The sequence below is a fragment of the Paroedura picta genome, chromosome 5 (assembly GCF_049243985.1).
Source record: "Paroedura picta isolate Pp20150507F chromosome 5, Ppicta_v3.0, whole genome shotgun sequence".
NCBI classification, from domain to species: domain Eukaryota; kingdom Metazoa; phylum Chordata; class Lepidosauria; order Squamata; family Gekkonidae; genus Paroedura; species Paroedura picta.
In genome coordinates, this window is record NC_135373.1 from 9,873,055 (window position 1) to 9,891,908 (window position 18,854).

The 18,854-nt window shown below is 47.5% G+C and overlaps 1 protein-coding gene and 1 long non-coding RNA gene across 2 annotated transcripts; one reads left to right on the plus strand and one right to left on the minus strand.

Annotated features, from left to right (window-relative positions):
- Window positions 1-2,367: 2,367 nt before the first annotated feature.
- On the minus strand, window positions 2,368-3,485 carry LOC143837032 (uncharacterized). Its single transcript, XR_013230890.1, has 2 exons — window positions 3,210-3,485; window positions 2,368-2,468 (listed from the first exon to the last, which is right to left on the minus strand). It is a non-coding gene; the product is annotated as an uncharacterized LOC143837032 (long non-coding RNA).
- Window positions 3,453-14,784, plus strand: LOC143837031 (interferon-inducible GTPase 5-like). The gene is made up of 3 exons (XM_077336444.1): window positions 3,453-3,655; window positions 8,175-8,896; window positions 11,280-14,784. The coding sequence occupies exons 2-3, from the start codon at window positions 8,193-8,195 to the stop codon at window positions 12,553-12,555; spliced, it is 1,980 nt and encodes a 659-aa protein (XP_077192559.1). The 5' UTR covers window positions 3,453-3,655; window positions 8,175-8,192; the 3' UTR covers window positions 12,556-14,784.
- The last annotated feature ends 4,070 nt before the right edge of the window (window positions 14,785-18,854 follow it).

Genomic DNA, 18,854 nt, shown 5'->3' on the forward strand with positions numbered 1-18,854 from the left:
CTCTCAACCACTGCCCTAACGCTGTCTGATCGCTATGGTAATGTTTAAACATCCCTTCAAAATAAGATGCAGACACGCCACAACAATTTACATAAGGAACATTTTATTTTCATGGAAATTTTAACTCATGACAATGACAAATCAATGGGAACCCTGAGCTTGTTTCTCTGCAATGAGATAGTCCCATCTGGGAGTGATGGGAGACAATGACACCTGAAGTGTGTTGTAAAGGGCCGGAGGGGGGGGGGGGAGAAGGCGTCCTTTGCGGCCCACCTCCAATTAGTCGACAGACCGGGGATCGCTACTGTAGATGACGAAGATCAGTTCCTCTAGGGAAAAAAAGATTTCTTTGGAGGGTAGGCTGAAAGGCATTATTCTCTGCTGAAGCATGTCCCATCCCCCACCCCCCAGAATCTACTCCCCCCCCAAATCTCCAGGTATTTCCCAACCCACAGCTGATAAACCTGTGCCAAGGGGTCCACTCTCCAAAGCGCCCTTTTTCTCCAGGGAGACTCATCTTTGATGTCTGCAGAGGTGAAGTGGCATTTCAAGAGGGCCCCAGGGCCTGCCTGGAAGCTGGCAACCCTAGCTAGTCCATCCAGCCCACCAGCCTTTTGTCGATGAAGAACTTTCTGGCTTCCCTCCAGACAAAGACCAGCTGACTATGGCAGCATTGTTTGTTTATTGAATGCCACATGATGCCAGTTGTGCTAAAAAGACACAGGAGGTAAAAGGTAAGAAGGAAAAAAACATACTGGATACAAAATGACATCTTTAAACCGCTCTACAGGAGTGGTATAAATAAAATATTAAGGCCTGAAGGAGTGGGCGCTGTTTGGGATGTGGGGGGTAACGATTGGCACAAAGCCTCCTGATTCGACCCTCCGCTTGTCAGTCCGGAGCCAAGGGGCTGTCAGTCCGGGGCACAGTGCAGCTGCCAATCGCCCTTCGTGGGCGCAACAGGGCTATGAGGCCACAAGAGAGGACTTCGAGGGGTCCTAGCGACCGCTGTATACCAGGTACAGCGGGCTTAAGGACTAGTTGTTAATAAAATCCATTCTTAAAATGTTATATCTGGCACGTAAAATCATTGTCAAGCCATCTTAAAGCCATTTAAAGATCCCTGTTTAAAAGGGACAAGGTAGATGGATCAAGCACTTTATTTTGTTTTCACATGCGACTGAGGTAGCCCTATGGATGTTGCACAGGATTAGCTACGTTTGCAAACAATGGTGTTGCCTTGCCATAGGAGAAACCGGGGCTGATTGGGCACTTACTTTGTTCATTCTGTTGTGGATCCTGCTGAATCCAGATTGATTTGAACTCCTTCCCCCCCCCCTTCCCCATTGAAACAGAAAAATGTTCTGCATGTAGTTAGGGGAGTTCAGAAGGGGGGGGGAGTAAAGCACAGCTGGAGTCTTTTTCTTTTCTTGAAGGGGGGGGAGAGGATTGGAGGCAGCAGAGGAGGGAGAAAAAACCCACAAACGTTAGGGCTTCTTTAACAAAAGCTTACAGCTTATAGCCTTGGCTGTTTGGTGCTTCTCTACCACGGAGTCAGCCCTGGCCAATCAGGGCTTCTCTACCACAGACCTCAGCAGCAAAATGCGAAGCAGCTGGAGATCCACATGCTTTCTCAACCCGATTCTTCAAATATTGATGGTTATTTCCACTCCTAAATATTGCAGGATAAAGATAGGGTCACTCCGGATCAATCATGCTTGTTGATGAGGGAAAATTTAGATCGGACAAAATCAAAATGGAAATCACATTCAGTGGAGGTGGCAGGGACTGAATCAACCTGGGATTGGAATAAAAGCTCCGTGCAGACTCCACCCTAGTTTCCCCCTGGTTATCAATGTCATGGATTTCCTTAAGAAGTGTGTGTGGGGGGAGGTTATTAACTTAGAACGAAGTTCCATCTAAAAAGAACATCTAAAAACAATATGTTCTAATGATCCCAACTTGCCCTGCCCAGAGACAAAGCCTCCCAGTTCCTGGGATATTCTTGAAATGCCCTTCCAACACTGCAGGAGGGAGGGCATCACTCCTCGCTAGAGTAGGGGCCCAGCAGCATTGATTCCGATTTATTCATTAGGGTTGCCAACCTCCAGCTGGTGGCTGGAGATCTCCCAGCTTTACAAAGGGACTTCAAGCTTCAGAGGACAATTCTCCTGCAGCAAATGGCTATTGGGAAAGGTGAACTCTATACTATAAGGAGGTCTCTCTCCAGGCTTCTCTCCCCCCAAATCTCCAAGAATGCCCCTACCCAGGTCTGGCAATTCTATTTCATATGCACCTCTGCCCATTCCTGTGTATAGAAAATGATGCCATCTTCCAGGTGGGGAAAAACAGAACCTTTCCAAGGCAATTGGTACAATAAATTTTATATGTCAATAATTTTTTAAGGACCAACCAAAATGGTTTCTAGATATACTCCGTTTTCACAATCTTTCTTCAGTGGTTGATTCCTAAATACAAAATGTATAAATTAATAAAATTAAATTTAAGTTTTAACAATGCAGTAAAGAATTACTCCCGCATACCTCCATAACCAGTTTGTAGTATCACACCTTACCTTATACTCTTATCAAGCAATTTTTATATATATAAATCGACCACCGGCTCTGTAAAGTATTGTGGGGAATGTCAGTCTAGTGTCCCTTTAAGAACGTTGCTGTGGGGCCTGTTAAGATTTTGTATTTATACCTGGATAGTAGCCCTAGACCATTGGAAATGTTTTTTGACTGACATTCCCCGCAATACTTTACAGATCCAGTAGCAATTCCTTGGGTATATAAGGAAGAGACTTAAGAGACAAACACTGGCACATTCGTTCCTGCCCACCCACTCACAATCTGCCTAAGTTCAGTGGATGTCACATTTCCTCTTTGGGCTATCCCTCATCCCCCAAAAAACAAATTAAGAAGAATTGGTTTTTACACCCCTTTTTTTACAGCCCAAAAGAGTTGCAAGGCAACTTACAATGGCCTTCCCTTCCTCTCCCCACAATACACACCCTGCGAGGTAGGGGTGGCCGAGAGAGCTCCAGCAGAATAGCTCTAACAGGACTGTGACTGGCCCAAGTTTACCCAGTGGGCTGCACGTGGATGAGAAAAGAAATCAAACCGGCTCAGAAGCCGCTGTCCTTGACCACTACCCCAAGCCGGCTCTTGAGCCAGCCTCTTTGTTGTCAACGGAACGGTTATTACCATCGCTTTTCAAAGATTTCTCTCGCCTTTCTCCTGCAAAGAGTCCCCAAAGGAGCTGACGCATTTCCCTCCGGTTTATCCTCAACAACCACCCTGCGAGGGAGGCTCGGCCCCGCGTGCGAGAGAAGCTCAGGGACCCCCGGAGAGCTTCCATAGCGAAAGCGATCCCTGGGCTTTGGCCGGGCGCTCCGATGGCTGCGCCTCGCTCTCCCTCCTCCCTCTGGAGGACCGAAGCTGAAACTGACCAAGTCGCTTTCGGTTTCGCTCTTCGCTTGCTCGCTCTGGTTTTCACGGCTCCCCAGAGCGCAGAGAAAACAGAGGGGCTTCGGACAAGTGGAGAGAGAGAGAGAGAGAGAGGAGAGAGGAGATCTTCCCCGCCACCCCAAACCCACCGCCCGCCCGCTGCAGTCCTGTCCTCCCCGAGATCCTCCGGGCACGTTTTGCTGGTAAGCGGATTCCGCTTGCTCTCCTCCTCCGCCCGCCCTGCCTTCCCGCTGAGCCTGCAGCCGAGGTCCGGTGGCGCTTTTGGTAGACCGCAAGGACTCTGCCCCGCGGCCATCGCCTGCCCGGTTCGGGGCAAGCGGCAAGCCCCGGGCTCCTTTGGACGGGCAGGACGTTGTCGCCTCGGTGGGGAGAGACCCGGAGCGGAAGTGTTGGCGTCTTCTTGAGAAAGAGCATCCCAGTACGGCGAGGCAGCCTTTGGAAACCAGCCGCCACCTTTTAAAGAAGTCCGATATTTAGGAAAAACGGGAAGGGGAGTGGGGCAGAGTGCGCTTTGCAGGGTCTGAAAACCTGATAGCGACATATAAAGATCTATCTGCCAACAGGGGTGCTGTTTTCAGGAGCCAGGGGGGCCATGCTTAAGAGCCCCCCCTCCCCCCGTGTGAGGTAGCCATCTTTTTTACAAAATAGTATATTGTTAAGAGCATTTCTTAGCGGTATAAGGCCATGCCCACTGGATTAAAAGGTTTCCCTTTTGAAAATCAAAGTTCTTTGTGCCTTTGGGACACTCAAGAAGAATTGTGTGTGTGTGTGTGTGTATGTAGTTGAGTCACCTCTGACTTTATTATGTATTAATTTGATTTATTCGCCATCTATCTATCTATCTATCTATCTATCTATCTATCTATCTATCTATCTATCTATCTATCTATCTATCTATCTATCTATCTATCTATCTATCTATCATCTACCTACCTACCTACCTACCTACCTACCTACCTACCTATCAACTTACTTACTTACTTACTTACCACCACTCTCATAACTGCCTTGTGGCGGGTTACAGTTTGTCTGTGTTAAAAGCGCCATTAAAACCATTGCAGACGTTCAACCATATACAAAACGGACTCCTAAGACATTTAAAAAAACATGGCAGTCTACAACCCACTAACCCTGCCCCCCCCCCAATCTAGTACAGGAGTGGGAGGAGGGAACGCAGATCACATAGCGGGTGCTTGCGTTCTTGACACTGGGGGGGGGCATCTAATCTTCCTTGCCACACCGGTCTCAACCATAGACGTGCCAGAAGAGCTCCATTTTGCAAGCCCTGCAGAATGGTGAAAGCTACTACAGTGCCTGCAGCTCTTCCAGCTGCTCATTCCACCAGGGACCAGGACCTAGAAGGCCCTGGCCCTGGTTGTGGCCAGGCATGCTTCCCTGGGGTTGGGAAAGACCAATAAATTAGTAACCGCAGAGCGTAAAGCCCTGCGGGGGGCATAGAGCGAAAAGCAGTCCCTCAGATATGTGGGAACCAGACTGCGGAGGGCCTTGAAGGTCAAAAACAGAACTTTGAACTGGATCCGTGTGGCAACTGGCAACCAATACAGCTGCCTCAGGACAGGCTGGATATGGGCCCTCCAAGATGTCCCCATGAGCAGGGGTAGTCAACCTGTGGTCCTCCAGATGCCCATGGACTACAATTCCCATGAGCCCCTGTCAGCAAACGCTGGTGCATTTAGCACCAGCTGCAATTTCAGGATCAAGGCCTAGGGAAGGTCCGCATAGAGCCTTACAATACTAAAACAATAAAACACAACACAAATTGAATTCAAAAGCACCTATATTTATATTTGTATTCGTATTTGATTCATATTCATATTCATATTTATATACCACCCTCCCCCGAAAGCTCAGGGCGGTTTACAGGCAACAGGAAAAAGATACAGATAACATGAGGTAACACATGTAACAACAACAATAACAGTACAGCAACTATAATCCCAACATGATAACAGCAATGATAATATGATAGAACTGCAAAGGAGCCTTAGCTCAACTCTTACTGGGACCCAGTGGGTTAGGCAGATTAGTGGCGGTCGTAATGGGGGGGGGGGGCTGAGGGCCAAGTGGAAGCGACCAACAAAGATTTATTCAAGGTGCGAGCTTTCTAGTGCAGGCACTCTTCCTCAGACTAAATGGAACAAGGATCATAAGCATACAGATAGAAGGCAAACGTAAATTGCGGCAAATTAATAAACTGTGTCATAACATCCAAATTAAGCCATATGACAATTCTTTACTAAAACAGCTAATCAGTCCTTTTGAGTTCAGTTGTAGTTCACAAAAACATGGGAGAAACAAAACTGTCCATGTTAGTCATTAATGGCCGACACTTGTGAAAAGAAATAATTAAAAGAGATGAGTTGTTGGTCCCATCCGTCTCCACCCAAGCAGGCAAGTGACAAGCGCTGCCAGCAAGTTATCCTGTCCTGAGACTAGAGAGATTCGAAATCCAACGCTTACATCCACATTCCTTACAATCCCCTCTTCTTAAAATAAAAACGTTATTTGGGACAATGTGACTGTAATGTGGTGTTTGTAATATGTAATGTCCTTTCGAATCTAACTCTCTGGTCTCAGGACAAGAGAACTTGCCAGCATGGCTTGAAGAGAAGCTTCTATGCTTGGGTGGAGGCAGATGGGGCTTATATCTGTGCTCTCATGAACCTTGTTCCATTTAGTCTGAGGAAGAATGCCTACGCTCGAAAGCTCACGCCTTGGAGAGCCAGTTTGGTGTAGTGGTTAGGAGTGTGGACTTCTAATCCGGCATGCCAGGTTCGATTCTGCAACCCCCCACATGCAGCCAGCTGGGTGACCTTGGGCTCGCCAGGGTACTCATAAAGCTGTTCTGACCGAGTAGGAATATCAGGGCTCTCTCAGCCTCACCCACCCCACAGGGTGTCTGTTGTGGGGAGAGGAAAGGGAAGGCGACTGTAAGCCGCTTTGAGCCTCCTTCGGGTAGAGAAAGGCGGCATATATGAACCAACTCTTCTTCTTCCAAATCTTGGCTGGTCTTCAAAGGTGCTATTGGACTGAATTTTTGTTGGGCTGCTTCAGACCAACACGGCTACCCACTTGAACAATAAAACACAATAAAACATTTCTTACAAAATTACGGTTACCCAGCACATGAAAGCTTGTGCCTTGAATAAAACTTTGCTGCTCTTAAAGGTGCCCCTGGACTCTGTTCAATCACCCAGCATGGCAGCAACGGTAATCCCCCAAGAACTATACCCACCCAAACAAACCCCCTCCTGCCCAAACCCCATGCCTCGACGGAGATGGTGAAGGCATGTAGGTGTCTGGTTGTCTCCCTAAGTGGGGAGGGGGACACCCCACGATTTCCCTTGCCCTGGCCTCAACCAAATGTCTGGAGGAAGAGGCTCTGTCTTGCAGCCCCTGCAGAAATTATGGGGGATCCTATGAGCTATTAATAGCAGCCTTGCACGAGACTTGTGACTGTGACTTCCTTAACCGAATCAATCCATCTCAGCTTGAGTCTTCCTCTTTCTTCGCTGCCTTTGATTTTTCCTTGTTTTACAGTCTTTCCCAGTGGAGGTAGATTCAGGTGCGTGGCCATGTTGGGGTGAAGCAGCAGGAAAAGAGGGAACCATGGACCACCAAAAAGACCAAGAGCTCTAGGTCAAATCGAGCTTGATCTCTCCCTAGAAGCTAAAAGGACTTCATGGGGGCCGTCAGGAAACCCCAGGGTTTCACAAAATTCTGACTGAGAAAGCCAGATCTAAGGTCCTCAGGACCTTCCTCAGGAGGTGGTGGGTTCTCCATCTTGGAAATTTTTAAACAGAGTCTGGATAGCCATCTGACGGAGAGGCTGATTCTGTGAAGGTTCCAGGGGGTGGCAGGTGACAGTGGATGAGCGATAGGGTTGTGCGTGTCCTGCATAGTGCAGGGGGTTGGACTAGGTGACCCATGGGGTCCCTTCCAACTCTATGATTATGGGAAAGGCCCCATGTCCAAATAGGAATGATGAAATAAATAAATCCTGTGTTTCCAAAGAGCAGACTTCTGGTAGAACTGAATTTTAAATTGTCAACGATAAGAGTAAAATGAAAGGACTGGAGCCTTTTGAAAGTGCTCCTTATCAAGTTGCTGTGTTCCCTAGAGCAGGGGTAGTCAACCTGTGGTTCTCCAGATGTTCATGGACTACAATTCCCATGAGCCCCTGCTGGCATCTGAAGGACCACAGGTTGACTACTACCACCCTAGAGGACCCTGGGCTATTTGCCTACCCATAGAGCAGCCCTTCTCAACTTTTTTACTGAGGTATTCTTCAAGCTTCGAGAAACCCCAGTAGTAGCACGATTGTGCAGAATGTAGTTGGGAAGCTCACCTACCCGGGGCCCCTCCCCTTTCCAACCCCTCCAGGCCCATCAGTGGCCATTTTAGGAGGGTGGGAAGGTCAACATGACCGTACATGGTCATATCCCCCAATAAATGCTTAACCATTTTTTAAAATATATTAACATTAATTAATTTCCACGCATTTGGGAAACACTTCCAGGGCCTTCAGGAAATCCTGGCTGAGAAAGCCTGCCACAGAGGAACGTCCTAAAGAAAATCATCTCCCAAGAAACACCCAAACCCAGGGTATCAACAGGAAGTCCTGTCGTGAATGGCATCTAACCAAAGTAAACAATCCCAATGCTTGTGTTTATTTTTTAGGTCAACTGAAAAGCAGCCATGGAAGGTCAAAGTTCAACACTAGTGTCAAGTCCTGCATTCAAAGAGATGAAGACTGAGACAGAAGATTTTGAAGACTTGACAATTGAAGTTAATCGCGGATTGAGTAAATTGGTGAACATTGCCATCGCAGGGGTGCAGGGCGCCGGTAAATCGTCCCTCATCAACGCTTTGCGGCGCCTGTCAGATTTCGATGAGGGTGCAGCCCCAATTGATGTGACCCAGGTCACAGATGATCCACAGAGTTATCCACACCCTGTGTATCCAAATGTCGCATTATGGGACCTGCCAGGAATCGGGACATCTAATTTTAAAGTTGAGGAATACCTAGAAAGGATAAATTACGGCCAGCATGATTTCTTCATCCTTGTGTTCTCTGAGCGCTTCACCACACAAGACTTCCAGTTGTCCCGAGTGATTCAGAAAATGGGGAAACGCCTCTGCTACGTGCGCTCCAAAATGGACACCAGCCTTGAGAATGAAAGAAACAAGCCAGACTTCAATGAGGAAGCCACCCTTCAAAAAATCAGGAAATATTGCTATGATAATTTGATGGCGGACGGCAATTCTTCCCCCAAGGTTTACCTCGTCTCTAGTTGGTACTGGGATAAGTTTGATTTCCCCCTCCTGCGAAAGACCTTGGAGAATGAAATTGAAGAACTCAAGAGATGTGCCTCAATGTCAGAGGAGGAGGAACCCAAGAGGTATGTTGGATCTAGCTAAGGTTCAACAATATTTTCTTGGCTGATGTGTTGGCTCAGTGGGGCTCTTGGCTCAGTGGGTTTGAGAGCCCTGACCTGGAGGGCCCAGTCTAGTTACATTTTATCGTATTTCAGAATCTAGGCAGGAGTGGCCCTGGTTAGTATCTGGTTAGAATCTAGGGAGGAGTGGCCCTGGGAGATCACCAAGGAAATCCAGGGTTGCTATGCAGAGGCAGGCAACGGCAGCTAGTTCTGGATGAGTGTTTCCTTGAAAACCCTCAGATTGCCATAGACTGGGGACCTGTTTGATTGAAAACCCAATCTAGTTAGCCTCTCTTTCCCCCTTTTCGGTATGGCCTTTGGTGCATTCTTCAGTGATGCTTTGCAGATTGTGTCTCCGTGTGTCTGCTTCTTTTATAACATTAATTAATTCATTCAGTTTATAGCCCATGTAAAGGAAGGTTTACGGGATCCCCCTTCAAATCTCTGTGGCTTCACCGATTGCAGAGGGCCAGGAACCATGCTGGGACCAGCCAGTTGAAAGAGAGAAAGGATTTTACTTGAGAAATCATTCCGGAGTTACATAAAATCAGAGGGCCAGTACAGGCACACAGTGTGACAGAAAGCAAAAGGAGACCATCTAATGCAGGGGTAGTCAAACTGTGGCCCTCCAGATGTCCACGGACTACAATTCCCACAAGCCCCTGCTAGCGAATGCTGGCAGGGGCTTGTGGGAATTGTAGTCCGTGGACATCTGGAGGGCCGCAGTTTGACGACCCCTGATCTAATCCCATCTCCCCCTACAGCTGGGAGATGGGCGAGGATTAGACATGTTGTTCTCTAGCAAGATCCCTCCTGATGGAAATTAGGATCTGCGAGAATGAGGCTGGCTGTCTGAAGAGCCATTGCCATTTCTATCCCGTGGGGCCCCTTTTTGAAGTGTTGAAATAAAGCAATAGAAAAGATGTGTTGCCCTGTCCATTTGACTTAGTGTTGTTTTGACTTGACCCGCACAGGAAGAGACTGGCCTTTAAATCAGGGGTAGTCAACCTGTGGTCCTCCAGATGTCCATGGACTACAGTTCCCGTGAGCCCCTGCCAGCATGCTGGCAGGGGCTCATGGGAACTGTAGTCCATGGACATCTGGAGGACCACAGGTTGACTATCCCTGCTTTAGATGATACACTGTTTGAGTTGGCGTCATGGAGTGTTTGTGTTGGGGAAATTAGATGCGAGCTAGCTAGTGTGTTTGCAAACTTAAATGGTCTCCGGGGAATGGTAGAGGACAGGAATGCCTGGAGGATCATTGTCCATGGGGTCGCGATGGGTCGGACACGACTTCGCACCTAACAACAACAAAGCCAGTGTGTTTGTCTTGGGGACCTAGAGGCGCATGGTGGGTAACATCATAAGAAAACGCACAATAAAACCCCAAATAAAACAGAGTAAGATGCATATAGTGGAATCACTGAAAGATCTTGATTATGGCCTGATTGTCCAAAGGTAGGGCTAGCTTGGCTGCTCCCTTCAATAAGTAGGTTGATGCCCCAACTTCTTCTGCTAGTTCGCTGTCTTTTAGTGTGACAGTGGATTTGTCCATTTAGCCTGTTGAGACTTGCAGAAAGAAACTCATCCTGCATCAAAATGGAAGGAAGAGAAAGCCAAATCACAAATGGAGGCTGGATGGCAACAGAGTGGGAATTTCAACCCAAGACTTCCCAGTCCGACACTTAGTTATTCTGATCCATGTGCAGACTTGGCATCCGTGTCTGGTTTCTCAGTCTATGGAAAAAGCAGAATATTGAAGCTTTGTCCAATGCTGTCATACATAAGTTCTGAATGTTCTATGTTTATCAGGGATAGTCCTTCCTTCCTGGTCCCTTTGAAAAGGTCAGCACTTGGACATTCATCAAGATCCAGATTCTGCTCCACCCATCCATCCACCCATCCACCCACCATCCATCAGATTTCTATACTGCCCTCCCCTAAGGCTCAGAGCGGTTCACATACAACATTGCAGGGGTAATACATGGAACTGTCTGAACATATAACACAGTCACAATATAGATCTTGGATCTGCAGTGTAAAACCACACACATTCATACATACATGAACACTGTGTGCTGTGCAGTGCACGGCATGCCCTTTCGAGTACTTTGTAGCTGCCAGGGTATATTTTGCACAAATGATAGCTTTCTGACAAATTATTTCCTTTCTCCAGTATCTCCCAAGATCAAAACCTATGTTGGTTTTCAAATGAATGGAGGACTATTTCTCACGGAGGAAATTCATGGATTGTACATCAGATCCACTAAAGCCTATCGCTAGGTAGAAGTTACGAAAGTGGGGGAGGAACGCGCTGAATAAATAACTGTCTTCCTTTCTAGGTTTAAAGCAGCATCCGTGATGAGTGGAATTGCTGGTTACTTCTCAGGGTTTCCCTTTGCCAAGCTGAAGGATGCAATGGCGCAAAAAAGTCTTGAAGAGGTGGTTGAGGAAGTTCACCAAGAATTGGATGCATTAGAAAATGCCAGACTTGACATAGCCATCACAGGGGCATCAGGTGCTGGTAAATCATCCCTTGTCAACGCCCTGAGGGGCATGACCGATTATGAAGAAGGTGCAGCTGGGGTTGGAGTAATTCAAACAACTATGGATATCCACGGCTATCCTCATCCCTTATTTCCGAACGTAACCATATGGGATCTACCAGGTATCGGGACGCCTGAATTTACACCGCAGAATTACCTAAAGAAGGTCAATTTTAGCCAATATGATTTCTTCATGATTGTCAGCTCAGAACGTTTCACTGAGAACGACGTCCTCCTGGCCCAGGGGATTAAGAAAATGCAGAAGAACTATTATTATGTGCGTTCCAAGATGGATCTCTGTATGGATTCCGAGAAAAGGAGACCCAACTTCAATGAGAACAAGACCCTTGAGAAGATAAAGAACTATTGCTGTGAGAATCTGAGAATGGCAGGAGAGCCTTCGCCAAGGGTTTTCCTCATCTCCAGGAGGCACGTGAATATGTACGATTTCCCTGTCTTGCAGGAGACCTTGGAAATGGAACTAGATGGACTCAAGAGGCAGGCGCTTATTCTGGCTATGCCTATTTTCTCAAGAGAAATCCTGGAAAAGAAGGAGGCTGCTATGGAGGCCCATATCTGGAAAATAGCCCTTGCATCTTGTGCTGCTGGGGTCGTTCCTGTCCCAGGGCTTTCTTTGGCCTGCGATCTTAGCCTCTTGGTAGGAGCGCTGCTTAGGTTCTACAAGGCCTTTGGGTTGAATGAAGATTCCCTCCGAAGAACTGCAAAGCAGGTCGGCAAAGATTACCAAGTGCTGAAATCCGCCGTCAAGAAATCTCCAATGTCCAACGAGATCACTCCAGAATTTGTAGCTGGTCTCATGGCCAAGTCGCTGGTATGTGGGACCCTGATGGTGATAGAACTGGTCTTTAATCTTGTGCCAGTATTGGGCTCTCTGGTTGGAGGAGCTAGTTCCTTTGTCACCACTTTCTACATGCTGAAGAACTTCCTGAAAGATATTGTGGAAGATGCGGAGAACGTTCGGGCAAAAGCTGCCGAGCCTTCTGAGCCCGGCAACACAGGATCAAAGACCCTCATTCGGGAAGTGAGTCCCGGAAACGAAAAATATGAATGAGCGCACAGGATCAGAACCTGAGCACAAGAAAGACTTGCATTTCTGGCTGGTTTTTTCCCCCTTATAATCGACACCCAAAGAGAACAATAGAACCGAACAACCTTGTGTGAAATGAAATTTTCTCTGCACGCATTTCAAGAAGAGGACTTTTCCAAGTGTGCCGGTTCAATCAATCTGACATCCGGAAGCCCTTTGAAGCATCTTTGCTAATCCACATGGCAGATCTGGGGCTATGTAGAGCAGCACGAGCCACAAAGCTCTGAAGAGAGGGTTCTTGCATCACTGCGTGCTGGCTGATAGCTCATTCTTGTGATACTTTTTCCAACTAGGTATGGCCTGGCAACGGTGGTAAATGGGAGGAGGTGTGGGAACTTACTGGGGAAGGGGGTTGGGATCATAACTTCTATGCAGTGATGCAGATTCTGGCAAGACTTCCGTTGTGACCCAGAAGTGGTAGTGCATCAGGGCAAGGGTTTAGCACTCACCCCTACGGCAGTGGTTTAGCACTTGCCCCCAAATTCCATGGTTTTTATGGAGTTTCAGGCCATGTGTTAGAGCAGTCTTCCCCAAACCCCGGGCCCTCGGAACTGGGCCAACGGGGGGAGGAGGGAGGTGCTGGCACCAATGCGCCAGCAGGCGCGCCTCCCTCCCCCTGCAGTGCTCGCTGCGCTGGGAGCGATCGGCCGCTTCGGCAAATGAATAACCCAAGCCTAGCCGCGCTGCGGGAGGGGGAAGGTCTGAGCACAAGCGCGCAGGCACGGCAGCTCCGCGTATTTGTGCCTGCCAGTGAACGCCACGCTGCACGGGGGAGGCGCCGGCACCGGCTCACCAGCAGACGCAAACGTGCAGGCGTGGCAGCTCCGCACCTGCGTGTTTGTGTCTGCCGGTGTGCCGGCGCCCGGGCCCCTCTCTCCCCTCCCGGTCCCCAGGCCTCCCTCTCCTCCTTCCCCCCCCCGGTCCCCAGCCCGAAAAAGGTTGGGGACCACTGTGTTAGAAGGTCACTGCAGTGCCACAGCAACTCTTCTGGTTTGTGCTGGAATTTGCACCAAGTCTAACCACCTGAGCATCAGGTCTCCCACCATGTGGGTAAGTGCTAGGCCCGTTTCCATCTGTTAGCAGGGTAAATAAGTCATAGATATGCACACACTGTATTTTAGGATAAAGGAGATAAAAGGATTTATTTATACTCTGATATTTATACTCTGATTTATACTCTGATATTTATACTCTGATAGTGCAAAGGGGAGATATGAACAAGTGTCTGTCTATATGGCTACCTAAGAAGAGAGAGAGGAGAACTTTCCGAGAAGAAGGGAGATATTGTCCTAAGAGTAGCAATCTAGGAACAGACAAGAAGGCACACTTACCAGATAGAAAGGTCCTGACTCCTGAACTCTCTGACCTATCTAACAGTCTTCTTGCTGCCCCCTTCAGGGTCTTCTCTTCTTCTCTTTGTACACCAGACATGGTCTATTCCGACATCATCAAGGAGCATGACTGCCCTCAACATGCAAAGTGGCCCTGGATGCTTGAAATGATGTTTTGTTTATTGTAGTGAGCAGCTTAGATCCACTTAATGAAGGAACTCAACATATTTATTTACAAATTGCACATCGTAGTCCTACAGGCCCGAACTGTATTATCTCCAGATCTTACAGCATCAACTCCTAGTTCTTCCAGATTCTTCCAGGAGCCAGATGGCCTCTATTCTAAACATTCACTATTCATTAGCTGTATTTTTAATTTTATTTTTATGGAAAACATAGAAAAAATGTATAGCTAATACCCATACCTATGCAAACAGAATAAATATCTAGTCCACTCAAATATTTTCTAAAACATGCACCGAGATATAGATTTGAGGACTCAAGGGGGGATTATGCATTTGAAAAAGAGATGGATTTTTTTTGTTTATAATTTTAGAATATTAAGTTTATGATTTTACATATAGAACCATAGGATCATAGGACGTGGCCATATCCTGGCTCAATATGGATAAGCCTAAAGTAGCAATCCCCAACCTGTGGGCTGCGGACCACATGTGGTCCGTCGACTAATTGGAGGTGGGCCCCCCCCCCCCGGCCCTTTACAACACACTTCGGGTGTCATTGTCTCCCATCACTCCCAGATGGGACTATCTCGTTGCAGAGAAACAAGCTCAGGGTTCCCATTGATTTGTCATTGTCATGAGTTAAAATTTCCATGAAAATAAAATGTTCCTTATGTTCATTGTTGTGGCGTGTCTGTATCTCATTTTGAAGGGATGTTTAAACATTACAATAGCGATCAGAGGGCGTTAGGGCAGTGGTTGAGAGTAGAGGAGTAAACTGTTCTTCAAGCTTTGAGAAACCCCAGAAGTGATGCCAGTAGGTCACACCTCCCTGCCAAGCTCCCAAAAATCACATCACCAGAAGTGACAATATCCAGACACTCCCACTGGATGTGACATTGTGCTCCGTGATCCCCCCCCCCCAATGCCAGAAATGGCCCAGCAGCCAGCTCCACTGGACCAGAAACAGGGCTGAGGCAGGCATGCATCACTCTGTCATTCCCCGCCACCCCACCCCTCTCACTCAGTTAAGTTAAAATGAGAGTACTGACCTCTCTAGACTCAATTCACTATCATGTGTGACAAGCCTTAGCCAGCAAGGTTTTTTTGTGTGACTAGGGCCCTTATGCTTTCCACCCCATCCAGGCCCATCATTGGCCATTCATTCATTCATTCATTCATTCATTCATTCATTCATTCATTCATTCATTCATTCATTCATTTTATGCCGCTGCTCTCCCATTGGACTTGCAGTTGTTTACACAAGATAAAAACAGTCAAAATACAATACAACCCCATAAGACACCCCTTACAGCACAATAGCAAATAGCAAAATAAGATGGCGACCTCTGATTCAACTTGTCTAATATCCATCCCCTCCCCGTTCAGCCGGGTGGGGGGGGGTAGGTTGGCATAACCATATATGGCAGGGGTAGTCAAACTGCGGCCCTCCAGATGTCCATGGACTACAATTCCCAGGAGCCCCTGCCAGCAAATGCTGGCAGGGGCTCCTGGGAACTGTAGTCCATGGACATCTGGAGGGCCGCAGTTTGACTACCCCTGCCATATATAGTCATATCACCTGATATATCTGTAGAAAGTGGGTGGGGCCAGATATGGCATTTGTCCAGCAGGCCTTGTGATTGGGCATTGAAGATCTGATGAGCCATGCAGATTTTTACAAAGTTGCTCTTGCAAAGCTGCCGCCTCAGTATAAGGTGCTTCACTGTGAATGAAGGCAAGCCAGAAAACCTCTTCTAAACAGCATATTGGTTTGACAAGATATCCCTTTAAGCACAACTTCTACCTGAAAGGTTAGTTACTATTGCAGTTTTGCATGTCATCACTCCCTGATGCTTTGTGGACAGTTCTGCTTCTTGTGACATCATTTTATAGCTGGCTCCTCCCTCGGCATCCATTTTGTACTTATGACCAACACCCTGTATCAGATTTCAAAAGATGGCCACAGGCTCAGTAGGGTTGTGAACCTTGGCTTGAGGCCAATAACAGCACAATATCGCAGGGAATCCCAATTAGGGTTCTGTGAGCACTCCCTTATATGCTGTTTTAATGACCACAAGATAGCCCCAACATTGTGAAAACGGAACCAACCACTTCTATTGACATGGGACTGGCATTCTCATACAGCTACTCTGCCTGGGAAAGAGGGGCGGAGCCTAGACACGTACTCCTGCCTCAAACTTCATCCTTTCTCTCGATTCTAGTCCTCCTTGGGCATGGCAGGGAGGTGTAGGCAGCTGATATCACTTCCGGCAAAGTTCCAGGGCTCCTCAAAGTCTGAAAAAGACTTCAGGGGCTTCTCCACAGTCAAAATGTAGGAAAAGGCAGATCTAACAATATGTGGATGTGTCCCTTGACTTCACTCTTGACCATTCTCAGGACACATCTTCATTCAGTGGCAGGGTTAGGGGAGCCCTGGTGAAGAGCCAGACTGAGCATGGGTGGGATGTGGACTGAGAGGCCATGTGGCACAGGACTTGCCAGGTAGAGGTAACTGGCAAAGGGTATCAGGGGTAGAGCGGGGCCAGCCAAAACCTTCCTGTGGGTCAGATCTGGCCATACAGGCAATGGGTGGACACTGGCCATGGAGCAGGGTTGCTAACTGTGGATTGGAAAATACCTGGAGATGTTGACCGTGGAGGCTGGGGACATCGGCAGGTTATAGTGTCATAGAGTCTACTCTCCAGGAGAACTGATCTCAGTCATCTGGCAGTCAACTGTAATAGCAGATTTCCAGGTGCCACCTGGAGGATGGCAACCCTCAGAGGGGAGAGAGAGTGTCCCTGGCCAGGACTCAAGACACCTTTATTGGCAAGGTAATTCACATAACTCAAGAGTAACATGACTAAATACCAAAAAAACTGAGTTATTCTATACATAACTAAATTTGTCCCTTCTGAATGAGCAAATAATGACTGTTTACTCACGTACATCAGTAACTTTAACAAGCTTTATGAGATTCACATAGCATAGATTTTTAATAAGGAACTTAGAACTGTGTCTTAAATTTAAATCTGACAAATAATCCTGAATGACAGCTTGTTGGTTTGAAAAAACTGGACAATCTAGTACAATATGAAGGAGGAGGAGCTGGTTCTTATATGCCGCTTTTCTCTACAAGAAGGAGTCTCAAGATGGCCACAACAGACACCCTGTGAGGAAAGTGAGGCTGAGAGAGCCCTGATATTCCTGCTCGGTCAGAGCAGCTCTGTCAGTGCTGTGGTGAGCCCAAGGTCACCCAGCTGGCTGTATGTGGGGGAGTGCAGAATCAAACCCAGCTCGCCAGATTAGAAGTCCATACACCAAACCACTACACTAAGCTGGCTCTCAGGAGGGACTGATAACAGGATGTAAAATTGTGCCTTGGATGGGAGACCGTCCCAATACCAGCTGCTGATGGAGGAGAATTGTGACCTTATTCCCTCTCCCATTGCCCTTTCTTCATTGACTGGAGCCCCTAAAGTGGGTGGGCTGCCCCTTTTAAATGGGTTGTGTTATTAAGGCTCTCTGTGCTGGCCGGTGCCTTGCTGGTACAGCCCCTTTAAACAGGCACCACAAGGGAGCCTTCACCCCCTTCCTCCAAACATTGCCTAGAGCCCTTCACACTCTCATCTGGCTCCAGAATCAACAAGATCATCAGCACATTTTTTGGGGGTGGGGGGATGCATTCATGATGAACTGGTAGATTGTGAGACCCAACCTGTTCTTTTTTTTTTTTTAAGATAACTTTAAATGCCTAGCAGTACTGAATAGTGGAAAAGAACTAAAAGTTCAGCAAAGATGGGTACATGACAGTAAACACAGCAGGGAGAATCTCTCTACAATTTTCACAATCATGCCCAGTGTAAACGTGACCAATAAGGAGGGACCAACGATGGGCATAAACTCCCCTCCTGCCCCCAGTGCTGCCACAGTGTCCTCTTTTTTCTCATGCTCCACCATTCGAAATAGAAATTCAGATTTTTTTTTAAGGGAGCAGAATGCAGGCACAGAATGTGAATTAAAGGAACACCTGGGGCCATTCCGCACACATAGGATAATGCACTTGCAATGTGCTTTGGCAGCTGGATTTTCCTATGCGGAACAGGAAAATCTACTTCTAAGGTGCATTGAAAGTGCATTATCTATTGTGTGCAAAATAGGCCCAACTCAAGTTCAGTGATAATTGAAAGTAAGTTTTGCCTCCAGGGCCCTAGTTCCACCCAATTGTTCGTCGCCTCACATCACACCTAGTTAGGTTTTGCAACCCCTAGGGAGGGAGGGGGGACTTGAAATCTCCTGGAATTACAACTGACCTCTGGATTACACAGCTCAGTTCACTTGGGAAAGACTTCTGCTTTGGAGGGTGGACGCTACCAAGGTCCCTGGCCTCCCTAGGCACTATCCCAAAATCTCCAGAAGCTTCCCACTCCGGATCTAACAAGCCTATTTCTTATCCCCTGCTAGTGGCCAGATGTGACCTGGTAACCCTAGGATGGGCTCTATGGCATTATACCCCACTGAAATCCCTCCCACCCTAGGCTCAATCTCCAGGAATTTCTCATCATGGGATTGGCAACTCTATACCTTGTCAAGCAGCTGATGTACGGGAAAGTGAATCTTCACCCACAAAGAACAACATCTGGGCTTCCAAGGGAAATTTTTGCTCCTCTGCTTTCAGTTGCAGCTTAGTGTGTTGCAATAAGGAGAGTGAAGAAATTGGGGCTGCATGCTCTTTGAGTTCCGTTTT